We start from the raw sequence: 15,515 nt of genomic DNA on the forward strand, positions 1-15,515 counted from the left end.
ACCACCGTAGCTTAATGTACAAATATATTGACTCTGAATTACCTATAATAGATAAGATCATGGATCTTTTCCACGGTCAAACGGAATGGTAAAACACTCAGATTTAATCAGATGAACAAGCGTTGCATACAAATCCTATTCTAGAATTCATTAACATCTCTTTAAATTTATATTTGGGCTTTGCTGGATCACCATCATTCTTGTTTAATAAGAAAAAAATCCCCTGTAAACATGCCTGGTGCCCTACGCAATGATGGAAATCAATGCCCCAGCATTTCAGTCAATGGCTTTTAATTTTTTGGATAAACTGTTTTTTTCTTTTGAATAAAGAGTCAAGCTGTTTCCTTTTGTGGAGCTTCTGTACTGAAAACTCTACCAACTGTTGATGTTTTTTAAAGCACACTGCTGTAGTTGTTCCCCACACTATGAATTATACATTGAATATCACAGCATTTTCTAACCAAGGTCTAGCTTTCTAACATGCTGCAACAAGAAAGTGAATGTAAAGAATTCGTGCTTGTCTGTCTCCTATGGACATCCTCCAGAAGACAGCTTCTCAGGCAACGGCTCGTTTTGTGCAAAATGAAAGGCAGAAACTAGAAATGGCCTTTTTCCTTTGTGCGTGTCACATTTTTCCAGTGAAATGTCCCGCTTGGCTGACCAAAAGCACCCCCTCTGTTTTTACTCCCTAAGTACAAATAGCTAGTTTCTTACCAATGCTTCTTTTTCTGCGAATGGGCACAGGACGATTCTCTTGCACATGTTTAGCAGAATGAACACTATAAGATCTCAAGTTTGTTTCTGAAACATCATCATATCCTAAAACAGGAAACAAAATATTAAACCTCAGCTACGTTATTCGCATCATTGTCTCTACAGTGCTGTTCCATACGTATAAATCTGTGCTGTACGTAGGCCGAAGACCAAATCCTGCTGCAATTAGTCTAATGTAACTCCTGTCAATGCAATTGCAAGGGCGTAAGGCAGGGAAGACACAGACGTTAAATGTCATGTATAAGCATGCACAGTTTAGTTCTAATATCCATTTTACTGAAAGCCCTCAGAAACAGTGCACACTCTGTGACACAAAACCATATCTAAAGTAAAACCGTGGCATTTTTATGTGAAAGGCATAATAAAGCTTTTCTTACTGGAGAGGTGTAGAAATAAGAACAATAATATTCCACGTGAAATGTTTCTTACAAGAAGTGTTTTGAAGTTCTGCCATGAGGCTACGGTAGACAACATGGTATTACACACCCAACAGCAACAATGCTGCCTCTGTAAATTTTCTCCTGCTTGGTTTTCAGGACAGTACTAGGACAGAATCAAAAGCAAAAAGTAACTAGCATGGGTTTCCTTTTAGCCTCTCTGTTGCAGAACAAATCCCCTGTGAAGTATCCTAACCTTTGGAGGGGCATCTGAAGCTACTGCAAACTCTGGGACTGCTTCCAGGCTTGTCTTGTTCCCTAAATAAGCCTACCACATGGGTTAAAGGGCCATGAGAAAAAGCAAAGATGGAAAACTTGGCATTTCATTTATCATAAAAAACAACAAAATAACTGCTCCAACTATTTAGTTTTGTTAAGTGAAGCAGTCCAGGTCGCGTCCCATGCAGTGGGGTTCCGAAAACAACAAGCACAATCTGCAAACGGGGGATCAGGAAGATGTAAGCCAACTGGGGACTGCATACAGATTCCAGTACACCACACTAAGATTTTTAGCACTCTGCTGCTTGGGGTGCCCTCTGCAACATCACTGGAGAGTTTCAAGGTTTCACTGCTGGCTCCAAAGAAAACTGTGATGTACACTAAAAAATGTAGATGGTTATTACACAGTACTCAATTACCCTCTCTACACGCTACCAACATTGTGCGCTCCTCTGCCTTCTGCACTGTCACGCTCCCGGCTTCCAGTCTGTTTTGCATCCACAGTTGACTGTGACTCTGGAACTTGTTTTATTCTCAACATTGTTAGTAACACACATCATAAGGGTCTGCTCTACGAACAAACCCACTGCTTTTCTCCTCCCTCCAAGAAATCCTGCCCTAAGAGCACGCAGCTGGTGAAATCACCTGCAGAGTCTGGTGAGACATGAAGACAGTGGTATCTTCAGCATCTTAGAGCTCTGTGCCTCAAGGTCTATCTTCACTCCTTGGAAAATACTGTCGGAGGTAGCTAAGAGAAGATGAAATTGGAGGTCCAAGAAGTAGTGCCAGGATCACCCACGGGCCCTGTCTATTTTCCTGATCAGCCAAACAGATCCTTGTCTGAAGTAAGTCAGTGTGAAATCCAGACTCTCGATTTACCCAAATAAGTTGGCTCCTACTTCCTATGTAGAGTGCTTGTTTCCCATTGGTTTCAATGGGAAATTTTGGACTCTGAGTAGCTGATAGCGAGCCTTATTTGCAGTCCCAGTCCTGTAATGTAACACAGCAATGACTAACAGATTTTATTTCTGCTTTTATTGTACCCCATACTCCAGAAAACTCACCAGTGGGGTAAATAAAACGGCTTGCCTGAGACCCCACAGGAAGTCTGCGACTGAGCTGGGGAGCGGAGCCAGGTCTCCTGCATCCCATTCCAATGGCACCAGGCCATCCACCTGACCCCAAAGGCTGTTATGCAAAATGAGGATCCGTCCTGATGTTCCTCCAGCCCTCTTCCGCTTCCTGATGCTCAGCCACCCAACACCTTAATACTGATCTCCTTGCTGGCAGCTTCGAGTTGTCACAACCTCTCCCTCAATTTGAGGCAACGAAGTGATACTCAAAAGAACGCAGCATGAATTCTGCTCAGTGTAAGATCCAAGCTAGGCTCAGAGCAAGAAGCAGCTCTATCCGCATGCGAACAGCGTTTGAAAAAGATTGAACACAAAACTAATGCCTCTAATCCGAACTGCTTGGTGGGCACAGACATCTTGCTGAAAAGAGAAACCGTCGATGATGCCAGCTGTACAGCAGACCTGAACCACAGGTCCTAATCCCACATTCAACACGCTGGCATAGCTCCCTTCTAACATGACTGATTTCTTGCTGTCTTGTTTAAAGAAACTGGTAAGACTAAAGGAATAGTATGATCAGCTAACCAATATGTTAAGCCATGTGCTTATATATAACTGCTCAACTCAGCTGCAATTAGCCATATTCTATCATCATGTTTATAAAGCAAAATGACATGTCGAGGAGCATGTGTTGCTTATAAGATGATTTCTAAGGTGAAGAAGGCCTCTGGCTCATACTGCATCTCACTGTCTCGCTACATATCTTAGGCATGTATATCATTTCGTAAGTTCATGTCTCACTGTGGGGGTTAAAAAAAGAGATCTACACAGCTAGCACAGCAGACTGCAAAACAAGTTCCAGTCAAACCTCAATGCATTATGCAACACAAATTGTATTATTTCTATCGACACAGCATCAATTTTTTTTTTTTTTAATAAACAGAATTATGGAGCACATGGCTGGTGCCAGAAGACACTATAATGCTAAAGGCACTTGGTGTCCCCCTGATCCTCACAGGCATTTGGAAGGAATTCCATTTCCCAGTGAAGTCAATGGGAAGATCACTGCACTTCAAGCAATCTTTAAGTCAACAGGAGTCCTGCCCGAGCAGGACTGAAAAATCAGAAAGTCAGCTTTGAAACCCACACTTGACTCTGGATGTGTGGCCAGAAGTCTTTCTTTTATTTCATTAAAACAACGATGCTATGGTAATTACAAATAGTACTGTCTCATTTGACTTTAAAGAAGCCTGATACCTAATTTACAATCCAGCAAAAGGATTCCCAAACGAATCACGTCAGAATTTGCATCCATTTTTCCCCCCAAGGTACTGACTTTGGAGCATGAAGTTGCAGGATACGGTGTTTCAGCTCTTAGCGAAGGAAACGGGAGTTTATGGGTGCTTAGCGCCTCACAAAATGAGGCTCAGAGCAGAAAGCTTAGAAACGGTGGTTCTTAGTTTAGCAATTGAACACTGCTTGTCACTAAGCGAAGATGGAGGATGCTGCACAGAGCCAGATTAATGCAGCTCTCTTTTAACATTTTAATAATAAAAAAATGTTTTCATGGCAGCCGATCAAGAAATTTCTCTGTAATCTTTTATGTACTGACAACATATCAACGATGGGTAGACAAACTCTTGCAATTAGCCTTGGTCAATCCATTAGCGTAGCTGAAATTGTTCTTTTTTGTCAAATTGGCATTTTTCCACTGGGTCATGGAGTATAAATCACAGAGTTCCTGTGACATTCTGCCAATATGGGATTACTCGTCTCCCTAAATAAGCATGTGGAAAGTATCCTAAGACTACTGTTATTTTATATTTATCAATTTATACTTTTGCATTGCCATCTCCTTCCCAAACAATTTATGTGAGGTACAGTCTCCAATATATGCAGTCTTAACACAAATCCTTCTAGATGTCACTTTGATGTGCATCCAAAAAGCATAGGTCCAAGCCTTCTAGTACCAACAGCAATCCTCATTATCTCTTTTTTCAGGAATTCAATGTAAGGTACAATAAACCGAAATGGTCTGTCTTACAAATCGGTCCTAGAGCCAGAAAGCCCAAGGCAACGTCAATCTGTTTGTTCGATCTTCTTTCTGGCTGATGCAAAGTATGCCCTTCTGACATCCAGCTGCAGAGATAGATGTCATTAAGTTTTCAACTCTGATCTATTAAAGGAAATATAAGTAGCAGCCTGCGAGATCCTGTTTTGGTTAGGTTTTTTTCCCTTTACCTAGATGGGATCAATCGACTGTAAAGCAGGAGGAGTATTGCCTCTATCTGTCTCAGAGAAAACACAGGCCACACGTGGGAGATGCCGGCCTCTCGTCATGTTTAAGAGGTGCAAGGAAAGCCAACGCGTTGCATGGTAACATCCTTAATTTGAGCGCCACGCCAAAAGCCACAAAGTCAACAGAAGATTTTCCAATAGATTGAGCTCTGCAGCTATCGTAACACTTTTCCATGAAAGTACACTGTTAATTTAGAACATTTCTCCACTTAACAAAAGCTGCTCTGCTAGTTCTTAATCACAGGCCGTTAAATTCACATGGCCTAAGGTGACCCTCTGGTTGATGCCCTTAAACCATGCAAAGAGGCACACTCAGCCCTGCGTTTCCCCACGCAGGAGGATGGCTGGGGGAAAATCTGTTCCCAGCAGGAGGCAAACATAATAGGTCACGAAATGAACTCTACCTCCCACAGGACAGATGGGAGAGGTGAAGCGCGAGGAGAAAAACCACGCTGCTAAGCCAAAGAGAACTTCACAGGCGGAATATAGGAAATGCCCCCGTTTTGGTGATTTAGTCTGTTAGTAGTAAAACTGTACTCTGCACGCTACAGCTGCCTACTTCCTGGGATCGTGCATGCTTTCTGTTTTAAACAGGGTCAGACTCTGCTCTCTGTCACGCCAATGAAACTCCGTCGCTGACTATGGATCCCAGTCACAGCCAGTTCATGTAAGACCCTGTTTTCTGATACAAACAGAGAATTTTCTTGTTGCCTTTACCGAGATTTCTCCTTGAATCGGACATGGCTGCACTGGGCTCTGACAAATTGGCCTGGATTTTCTTTTTTGAATACAATGATAAGCTCCATGTTGGGTAGTGTTTTTCTTTAAGTAATATGCCAGATGGTCTGGGGGTGTGGTTTCTAATTTTATGAAGGGGGTTATCAGTCATCTCTGCGCTACAATATAGAGACCAAATCTGTCAGAATAGAAGAAAAACCTGCCCACTCTGACTTACAAAACTTACTTTTCCAATTAAAAATATATGCTTTGCATTGCAGGAGAGAAAATGACTGTTCTTCCTTCATTTTCCACAGATTCTGCCTTGTTACTCAGGAATATCAGACATTTTCTGCATGCATGCCTGATCCTGCAAACTCTTCCCCTACAAGATCATTCTTAATTCTTGAGTCCACCCACTGAGTTTAAACAGGGCTACTCACATGCAGAAGGACTGGCAATACCATGCACTAAAACGAGGGAGAAAATCATCACTGGAGTGTTTTTATTCTGAGCCTCAGTTTAAATCAGTATCTGCTAGAAAACAGAAATATATCTACTGTACGAGCCCTCACTGAACTAGCCCTCCCCGAGATGCAATTACAGCCCTAAGGAAACACATTTCAGAAGTATCATCTTGACGGTGACAACTAGAAAACAGTCGATTTGCTAATCCAAGCCAATACTAAATATAGTAAACAAGCCCGATCCTGTTTACTGAAGAAAATATGGTAATTTCAATGTTCGATTAGTCACTCTGACAAACCCTTAATAAGAATTACTCATGACAGTAAAGGCTGCGGGACTGTGCCCAGAAAATGTAAATGCGGGTAGTAAAGACCGGTTACTCTCTATGAAGATCCAATCCTGCCTGTGTAGCTCAGAAAAGGAGCATGCAAGCAAGAACAGGGTGAAAGGCCAAATATTTTGGTTTTATTTTTTAATATTGTTTGAGTTCAAGTCTTAAGGCATCACTGTTTCATGTTGAAATAGTAAAATATTTATGTGTCTTGTTTCTCTCATGGTTTCTAAACCGACAAATTGCACGAAAACAGCAGAACGAAATGGTAAACTTGTGGCTGACCTCTTCAATTTTTGGTCATGCATACTCTGGTTAATATTTGCCACGAGTTAAATAATTGTTTTCTGAAATAAATTTCTCTCCTCTGCTACATCTACTAATTTATTCAGCTCCCACCATTGCTCCACTTCTCTGCTTGATTCTCTTGCAATGGAGCCATGTGAACTTTTGCTCTCCTTGTAAGTGGTATTTAAAAATGAAGCATGTGCTTGTTACACTGGGGTATTTGAAAAAATAATGTATTCTGCTAGCCACAGAATACCGACTCAAACGCAGAAGAAGCATGCAGTATTTTAAAATGCTAGCGCTGAGATCCAGCCCTTCTGCAACAGCAGCCAAGCCTTCCACTGAGTTCACTGGGAAACAGATTTTAGCAGTAGTGCACTTGTCTGGTCCAAAGCAGTCTTCAGTGGGGAAATATGTATTGCATACCCCTTCCCTGTTGTGAAAGCTTCTTTAACTGCAGTGATAAGCAATAATGATGAAGCACTGCTCTCCCAAAATATTAAACCGATGCCAACAAATCTGGTAATTAGTAATTAGCCTCTATGGTAAAGTATTGTGCAAGAGAGAAATATTCCCATTTTCAGTGTAATGGGAAACTGTTTGCTCCCTAATCACAGGAAAATTGAAAGCTGTGTCTGTAAAATACGTTCCTGGTGCATTCCTGCTCATTAACGCAGCACTGTGCAAAAAGCAGTGAGTTAAACTCTAGAAGGATCCTGCAACACTGAATGAAGGTGATTGAACCTGGCACAGACTTTACAAAAATACACAGCATATGGTTTAAAAGGAGATGGCCCGGTACCAACGCAAGCAAGAACTCATTCATTTTTCTCCATTTTGCTCTTCAGAGAGATGCACGTTTCCCTTGGGCACATCAAAGGTGCCGGGTTTATTCTCTCTCAACTAAGGGAAGAAATCACCAGGAACAAAGTGCATCAAGTGAAACCAAATGATAAGAAACACAGTAATACAGTGCTTCGAGATCTGATTTACGGCTGCAACGATCTGTTTGAACTGCACGTTCTCACTACACCCATTTGCATGCCTAATGATGCAGAAAATAACCCTGCACTATTTTCTTTTGGAAAAAAGTGTATTTTTAAGGGTAAGCTTCATATGCAGGTTCCTGTTTAAAATCAGCGCGGACGGTTTATTTTCCTTTTAATAAAGCCCAGCACTTGAAGAGACATTACTTCATTCATAAATATTGTTTCAAATATTTTAAATACCTCTAGGACAGTAGTTTAAAGATAACAGAGCAATGCAAGACCAACAACAAACCTTATGGAAATTCTTCTCCGCTGAGAGACGGAGAGGTCTGAAAACACAGAGGGTCACTAGGTCCCTCTCCACCCTGAACCCCCCGAAGTTTTCATTCCCGATCGGCCCCCTGGCCGCCGCCCCCCTTTGAAATAAAGCTCCCCTGCCCGGGGCAGCCTGGCTCCTGAGCCTGGGTCCCTGCACGGGTCTCGTCCCCGAGGCGAGGCTGCCCGGGCCGCGCCGCCGGAGCGGCGAGAGGCGTGCGGGGCGCTGCGCCGCGACCGCCCCCGCTGCCTCCCCCCCGGGGCGGCGGCGGCCGACGGCGCGGAAGGAAGGAGGACGGGACTAATTTACCTACGGAGTCAATCTCCAGGAGGCGCTGCAAGTCGCGGATGCTGTGGATCTCGCTGTGCGCCAGCCGCTCGATGAGCTCCTGCGGGATCTCGGCCTCCTTCAAAGACACACACACCGCGGGTCACCGCGCAGCCCCGCGCAGCGCTGCCCCGCGCCCCTGCAGCACCGGGACCGAGCGCTTCGGGGCTGGGGGGCCGGGGGGGTTTGGGCTTTTATGGAGGGCGCGGGGTGTTTGCTGGACGTGTTTGGACGAAGCAGGGGAAAAATCCGCCTCCCCCCCCCGCTCCACCGGGCGCTGGAGCGCGCCCCGCCGCCCCCGCCTGCGCGCCCGCGGGGGCTGCGCGCCGCCCGCCGCCGGCTGAGCTGCGCCACGGCTCGCCCGGGCGGGCAGCGCCCCAGGGCTCCGGCCCGGCGGGGCGCCTGCCCGGCAGAGCTGCGCCTCCGAGCCCCGAGCCCCGCTCGACGGCTGGAAACCCACCCGCGGCAGCCGGCCGGTGAAGTGTGCCCAAGCGGGCGTGAAGTCCGCGGCGGGCGCGGGCTCCCCCGCTCCGGGGAGGAGGAGGACCGCATCCCACGGGGCCACCGCCACCCTACCAGCGCCCACGTCGCGGCTCCCAGTGCCAAGCAGACCCGGTCCCGGGAAAAGTTAGGAGTCGCCGTGCAGCGCCGAGCACCGCGCTCGCCCCGACCAGGGCCACCTGTAGCAACCCCAGGACGCGGCTCCGCGCCCCCCTCCGCCCCCGAGCAGCCGTGTGCGCGCGGGCCGGGGCCGGACCCTCGCCCACCGTGAGCCCGGGTGAGGGGCGTTTGCGGGGAGGGGGGTATTCAACCAACTTCTGCCCAAGGCAGGAGCGGTGCCCGCGGCCGGCGGCGTGCAGCGCCGTGCGCCGCGGGGGCGGCCGCTGCCAGGCGGCTCCGCGCACCGCTCTGCTTGCAAATAGCCGCAGCACGTTTGCACCCGCGGGGCGTGAATATGTGTATATATAATATATATATATATATATATATATAATTTTTAAGGGCAGCCAGCAGCCCCGGAGCGGAATGCACGGTCATCCCCTTCGCCTCTGGCATGCACGAAATGGCAACTTGCCTTCTGCCGCGGCCCCGCAGGGGCTGGGGCTGGGGCAGGGCGAGCGCTGCCGGCGGGGCCGGGGCGCGGAGATGACCGCCGAGCCCAGGTGGGCGGCCCGCTCCCCCGCGCCCTCCGCCGCCGCCTCGCCCCGACCCCCGGCTGCCGCGGCCCCCGGGGACCGAGAACGCAGAAAGCCGCTCTCACCTACCTCGGAGAAGGTAAAGGACAGGTAGCCAAAACCTATCAGCAAAACGCAAGCCCAGGTCCTCATCGCGGTCTAGTGCACTTTAGACACGGAGGGAAGGCAACGCTGATGGAGAGGAGCTGCAGGCCGGCTCCTGCCGCGCAGAAATTCAGTACCATCCCTCAGGGGAAAGGCAGCGGGGTGGCTCGGGGGTCCTCCGCATCCAGGGTGGGTCGGGGCTGCCTCGGGGCGGCGGTGGCTTAATTACGGCGCTGCCGCTGTTTGTATGTTCCCCTCGCTACGGGAGCGTGGCTGCTCTCCTTTCTGCTGCTCTCGCTCGCTCCTCTTGGCTCTTAGGACTAGACCAGCCGGTACTTCTGCATATTTGCTTAGATCAGACCAAAGTGAAACCCAAGGAGTCGATCCGGAGCGCAGCCGAAACGCCCATCACCTGTCTGGGGCGGCTGGCCCCCCTCGCGGCGGGCGGCGCTGGGGCCCGCCTCCCCCCGCGCCGCGGCCTCCCGCTCCGCTCCGCGCCGGGACGGAGGGATCGCGCTATTTGCCGGCTGCTCCCCCACCCCGCGGGGCTCGCCCTCCACCCGCTCCCCCCGTCTCAAAAAGGGGAGGAAAAAAAAAAAAAGAAAAAAAAAAAAGAAAAAGCTTTATTGATACGGATCGAAATGTTTCTCTTGCTGAGAATGGTCCCGCTTCCCTCCCCGGCTGGGGTGAGGTTAAAAATAATAATTAATTACGAATAATAGCAGTGATAAATCGGAGCAATATTGCAAGATCTCGCGGGCTGCCTTGGTGCAGCTCCTCCACTTTGCACGGGCGAAAAAGAGAGGAGGAGGAAGGAAAAAAAATTTTATATATATATATATATATATATGCAAGAAGGTTTAAATCCCAAGGGGATCGGAGACGAACTGCAACTCCTGGCGGAGGGAGGATTCCCGGGCTCGCTGCGAAGCGATGGCCTGTCTGGAGCGTGGCTCCAGCGAGGAGCAGCATATACGGCTCCCTCCCTGCCATGCGCCTCCCCCGTCCCTCCTCCCGGTACTCCCGGCACCAAACCCACAAACAACAAGTAGTGGGGGTGCCGCCAGCTGCAGCCCCTGCTCGGGGCGAGAGGGGCTCTGCCCACATGTAAGGGGGGGGGGGGGGGGGGGGAAAGGAGCGGGAGGGGGGCGGGGGGCCGGGGGGGGGGGCGGGGCAGCCCGCCGCCACCCCGGCCCTCTGCGGCACTGGGGCGGGGGAGCCGAGGCGCGGGGAAGGGCTGGGCGCTGCTGCGCAGCAGCCGCCGGGGAAGCGTGCGGGATCCACCTTGTGCCCCTGCCTTTCGCAGGCGGCGGGCGAGAGCGCCATGGCCACGGAGGGGTTGGGTGGGTTTTCTTTTTATCGTTGTTATTATTTTTTTTTTCGGGGGGGGGGGCTGCGGCTCGCCTTTTGCAGAAGGGGAGGGGCAGGTTGGCCACGGGTTGTGTGTGGGTTTTTTTTTTTAACGTAGCTTCTTAGCTTGCTGTTGCAGCGCAGCCTTCATTGCAAAGGAGAAAAGCCCCCCCCCCCCTTAAGAAATACAAATGCCCTCCCCCCAAAAAAAAATAAAGAGCCGCTGGGGGTGGCGGGGCGGGCGGGGGGCAGCGGGCGCCCTGCGGCACCTGGCTGCGGCATCCGCGGGTGCGGGGCTCCCCGCCGCGGCCGCGCAGCCACGGCGCCCCGCGCTCCGCCGCAGCCGGCCCCCGGCAGCCCGCCGAGCCCCGCTGCCGGAGCCGGGCGGCGGCAGCTCGCTTTCCTTTCGCATCCTCCCTCCCCGCCGCCCCGGAGAGCAAATGCCCCCTCTTCCCCGGCGCAGATTGGCACAAGGTGCCTGCTGCACCCTGACATCTCCCTGAACTCATTGTGATTTAAATAACAGCCCTTTCTCATCTAAACAAAGCATCTTAATAGCAGATGCAAAGAATTCAGCTCATCTGAAAATCCAATAGCATTTAAGTGGATTAACTGCAATAACACAACTGAGGAGTGATACCATGCTTCATGGAAGACAATAGACTGTAAATGCACAGCCAGGGAGACTTATCCTTTCATCTCTGAATTTCCTTCAGCATTTCAAAAGCGAATGCTTTCTAGAAGCCCTGGAGGGGTTTGCACGCTACTGGCTTGGACATGCTTCTAGGAAACAACCTGTGCTTTAATGGGCACTTTGCAATTGCATAGAAGTTCCCACCAAAACAGAAGTGGCCTTTCAAGTACGTTTAATTCTCTCTCATGATGTCATGTAGGCTTACAGGGTGGTCTCCAGGACCACAAGGGGGGAAAAAAAGGTGGGGGTTGAAAAGAGAGAAAAGGAAAAGAGATGTAAAAGATTTGGAAGCACTTTAAAAAGGAGAATGCTTTTTTTTTTTTTTTTTTTTTTTTTAAGACAGAAAATGCTGAGCCAGTGTGGAGCCATTCTCAAATACCTCCTGATATAAAAAAAAGATGCAAGTGGCACGCTGCAGCAGAAGGCCGCGCTGGCAAGCAGCAGGGCAGGGGGCAGGCAGGCCGGGGCAGGTCATGCCGGTAGCTGCCCTCACTTTCTTACACGGGGGTCAACATGGCAGAAGTAAAAAGTGATGACCTTAATTAAAAAAAAAAAAAAAAGTCTCATCTGCACTTATCATTTGCTGGCGTTAAAGAAACAATTCTTATGGTCTGTGTTGTCATAGTAATAAAAAAAAATAATTACCAAACAGTGAAATAGATTCTGACAGTACCGGCTCGCCGAGCATTTACTTCTCTCCTTCCTTCCTTCCTTCCTTGGCCAATGTGTCTGGGATCAGAAGCGCTGCGTATTTTCGAGTGGCATTCCACTGCGAAAGCCAACATAGCGATAACTCCTACTTTATCTATTGGTAAAAAAAAATCATGCAGTTGTGATTTTTCTTACATTTCCCTCATTTTATGAGAAACATACTGCATCGGCATCTTTTTTAAATCTGTCATTGTGGAGCTCAGATAAGCATCTTTCCTCTGGGTCGAGTTACTCTTGGAGTAGCTTTTAACATTAAGACTGTTGTATGGATCATTGCAAATATTTGATAATAATGCAAAATATGTAAGATCTCAAAAGAGACCAAAGACCAGGGGACGTAAATAAAATTCACACAGATTCTGTGGACAACTTTATACTCGGGTTGTCTGTCTGCTTATGAAATGCGTTTTCTCCTTGGCTGTTGTTTGATCTAAAAATGCATTTGTGCTGTGTGAGTCCTTACAAGCGTGCAAAGATACCTCTGTGTGAAAAGCATCACACACGTGCATCTTTCCTTCAGCATGGCACCTTCCTCCCATCTACGAGTCTCTTAAACATGTGTGCACCGAACGTGAAATACCATCTTTTATGTAATACCTACAAACCACACATGTGGAAGGAGTGACAGGGTGGTATTTGTAGGTTTAAAAGAAAATCAGTACAAAGTACAGAGCACCAGAAAATTAGGTTTTGCACTTCTTTATTTATCTGAGAGCAGCGAGCAAGATACTGCTTTTCTAATTTAAAGCACGTACCGTTAGAAGTCCCTCAAATGTCCGGAATTATAATAGAATTATACTCTGACAGAGTGTTGAGAGGGAGGATTTCCAGGGTTTGCACAGCACTTGGCATGGGGGAAGGGATGCAGAAGCTCCTTGACACAAAATGAAACTACTTCAGTGGCACCAGTGCTTTCCTTTCCGCCGGCGGTGACGCATGAAGCCAGGGTGCCCCAAATCAGGCTCCCAGCACCGGCTACAAAGCTCGTTTAAATCTCCGCTGGCTCAGTTGATAGAAACACAGGTCAAGCTGTGTGACAGGACCAACTCATGTTTCAGAGAAGCGTGCCGGGGCTGCGACGCGCGGGAGCAGCCCGGCGGCTGGAAGGGAGAAGCGTGGTCCGGGGGCGGGCAGCGAGGCAGGCGCTGCGGTGCTCGGGAGGGGGCTGAAGCCACGGAGGGCACTGGGCGGGCTTCAAAATGGTACCTGCAACCCGTGGCAGCTGTTTCAGAGGTCAGGCTGAAATGCTGGTGCTTGCTTGGCCCTCCTGACAAGCCTCGAAGTTGCAGGAGGAATCGTTTCATGGCAATCACGTTCCTGCTGAGGGAGTCTCGGGAAACCTGTCTGGGTCTTTTTCAGACTTGATTTTAGTGGGGATTTTAGGGGATTGATAATCATGTTTAAATTAACAGAACAGAATGAGTTTGGGTAAGGGTTTTGGTTTTTTTTGGAAGGGTGGCCTGCTCCTATTGTCGTGGCTGTTTGGGGCTGGGCAGAGTGGTTCGGCGTGCTCTGCGGGATACATCTCGCCACCGCAGCTGGAAAAGGACCAAGAGCTGAGGGCCCTGGCTCCAGAAAGGGACGATAAGAAATACTCTCAGCGATTTGGACCTGCACCGGTCAGCATCAGTGCCATACGGTATAATACAAAGGATAAAAGTTCGGAACATACAATGCAGAAAGCTAGCCAGGAAGCTCACCCGCTTTGGGTGGTTTCTCTCTGGTTTTGGACGTTTCTTTGGCCTGTAGCTTCAGAGGGGCACATGGCCATGGTGGGGGAAGGTCAGCTTCCCGCTCCGCAGCTCGATTGCTGCCTGCCTACAGAAACAGGCACAAAGCTGTCACGGGTGCAGGTGAAGTACGGGCAGCGGGTTGCAAATGCAGAAAGCGCTGATGGCAGGCAAACCGTTCCCTTTCCTGAAACTTGGCCCACAAAAAGCCACAAGGAAAGCTGCAAGGAGAACAAGCGAGGCAGTTATTATTCCAGCTGGTACACCTACAAACATAATTTTCTCGTTTTTCAGCTCTTCCTTTTGGATCCTTGCACTGGCTCCGTCCTTCTGGCTGAGTTTTGTTTTCTTTGAAACTTTTGTTGGTGCAGCTTTCCAGATGCTTTCACGGTTGATAATTTTCTTAAATAGTCATAAGATGCAAATCTGCTACAAGGTTTCAGCTAAGCAGAGAGATCAGAAGGGGCTCGGAAAAGTTTTATGATGTCCCTGCCCTTGAACACAGAGGGCAGCCGTGGCCCACACCACCTACGGGCATTGACACTTAAAGCCACAATATTTCTGGAGATGCTTTGCCCTCCTGTGAACGGGGCCTGGTGCCATTAGAGCTGATCCTCCCCCCAGAACTGCCCCTTTGGCTTCAGTGGGGGTTAGACCCAGCTCTCCCTGGAGAAATGGTTTAGTTTAATAGCAAAGAAAGATAGTTAGTAACGCTCTTGTTAACGTGCTCTTCTCTCCCCCCTGCCCAGCTGCTTCTTACCCGAGAGGCTGAGCAGCACGGCCGAAAGCGAGGGGCTGTTTGACCTTCCCTGCTGCAGGAGCCACTGCTGAGTGACACACAGTTCACCTTCAGGGCTGGAGTACGAACTGGCAGCCCTGCCAGCCTGGGTAGCAAGATACCATGTTTAGGCATTAAACTAGGGCACTTGCATACCAGCACAGGCCGCTATTTTCGTGGGTATATGAAGTTGCTCCCTGCTCTCCACCCCTATGGGACAACGGAGCTGCTGTGAGCATGGGATATCCTCTGCCTGGTGGATAAAGCTATTAAAAATGGGCTGTGTTTTGTCAGTAATACTTAGTTCATCCAGCTGAATAACTGTAAAAGTACCAGCCCAGCTTAAGGTATACTGATATATGTTGTAAATGAAAGCAATACGCTCAGGGCTCAGCCCCTGGGGTCCTGTGCGCGGTGTGCTCATGTCTCCTCAGCAATGTGGGTGTAAAGCTCTTCTCCTCTGACTCAAATCAAAGCCAGTCGCAGGGATTCTGTGGAGACCATCCAGGATGTAACTCAGCCATGCTAAGTACCATAAAATTGTGATATTATTCTTCATTGTTTGTAGCTTGGAAGCCTGTAGAGGCCTAGCTTGGAGCCGTCCATTTTATTAAGCTCCATCCAAACACAGTGAGATAGTTGTTCTTCCGAAGAATTCGTATTCTCAAAGTGCAAGCCGCCCCGTTTGTGTTCTTGTATCCATGCAACCTTGTTGCTCTTACAACATTACACATT

General features: G+C 48.8%; 1 protein-coding gene and 2 long non-coding RNA genes across 8 annotated transcripts in view; 1 reads left to right on the plus strand and 2 right to left on the minus strand.

Annotated features, from left to right (window-relative positions):
• The window catches only part of PDGFA (platelet derived growth factor subunit A), a 36,479-nt gene extending 26,035 nt beyond the window's left edge, over nucleotides 1-10,444 (minus strand). For all 6 annotated transcript variants that reach the window (XR_015699049.1, XR_015699048.1, XM_087733483.1 and 3 more), the window contains exons 1-3: nucleotides 9,503-10,444; nucleotides 8,220-8,316; nucleotides 715-819 (exon numbers count right to left, since the gene is read on the minus strand). Coding sequence is in view for 4 of the 6 variants with exons in the window: in XM_087733483.1 (XP_087589609.1) it covers nucleotides 715-819; nucleotides 8,220-8,316; nucleotides 9,503-9,565 (265 nt within the window). In the remaining 2 variants the exon portion in view is untranslated. The remainder of the gene's footprint in view (nucleotides 1-714; nucleotides 820-8,219; nucleotides 8,317-9,502) is intronic.
• An 87-nt stretch (nucleotides 10,445-10,531) lies between these two features.
• Nucleotides 10,532-12,212, plus strand: LOC148052032 (uncharacterized). The gene is made up of 2 exons (XR_015699345.1): nucleotides 10,532-10,624; nucleotides 11,901-12,212. It is a non-coding gene; the product is annotated as an uncharacterized LOC148052032 (long non-coding RNA).
• A 743-nt stretch (nucleotides 12,213-12,955) lies between these two features.
• LOC148052033 (uncharacterized) lies at nucleotides 12,956-14,854 on the minus strand. The gene is made up of 2 exons (XR_015699058.1): nucleotides 14,763-14,854; nucleotides 12,956-14,223 (listed from the first exon to the last, which is right to left on the minus strand). It is a non-coding gene; the product is annotated as an uncharacterized LOC148052033 (long non-coding RNA).
• Nucleotides 14,855-15,515: the final 661 nt, after the last annotated feature.

The sequence above is a fragment of the Nipponia nippon genome, unplaced genomic scaffold (genome assembly GCF_047370975.1).
Source record: "Nipponia nippon isolate SJK-2023a ecotype South Korea unplaced genomic scaffold, ASM4737097v1 scaffold_5, whole genome shotgun sequence".
NCBI lineage: Eukaryota > Metazoa > Chordata > Aves > Pelecaniformes > Threskiornithidae > Nipponia > Nipponia nippon.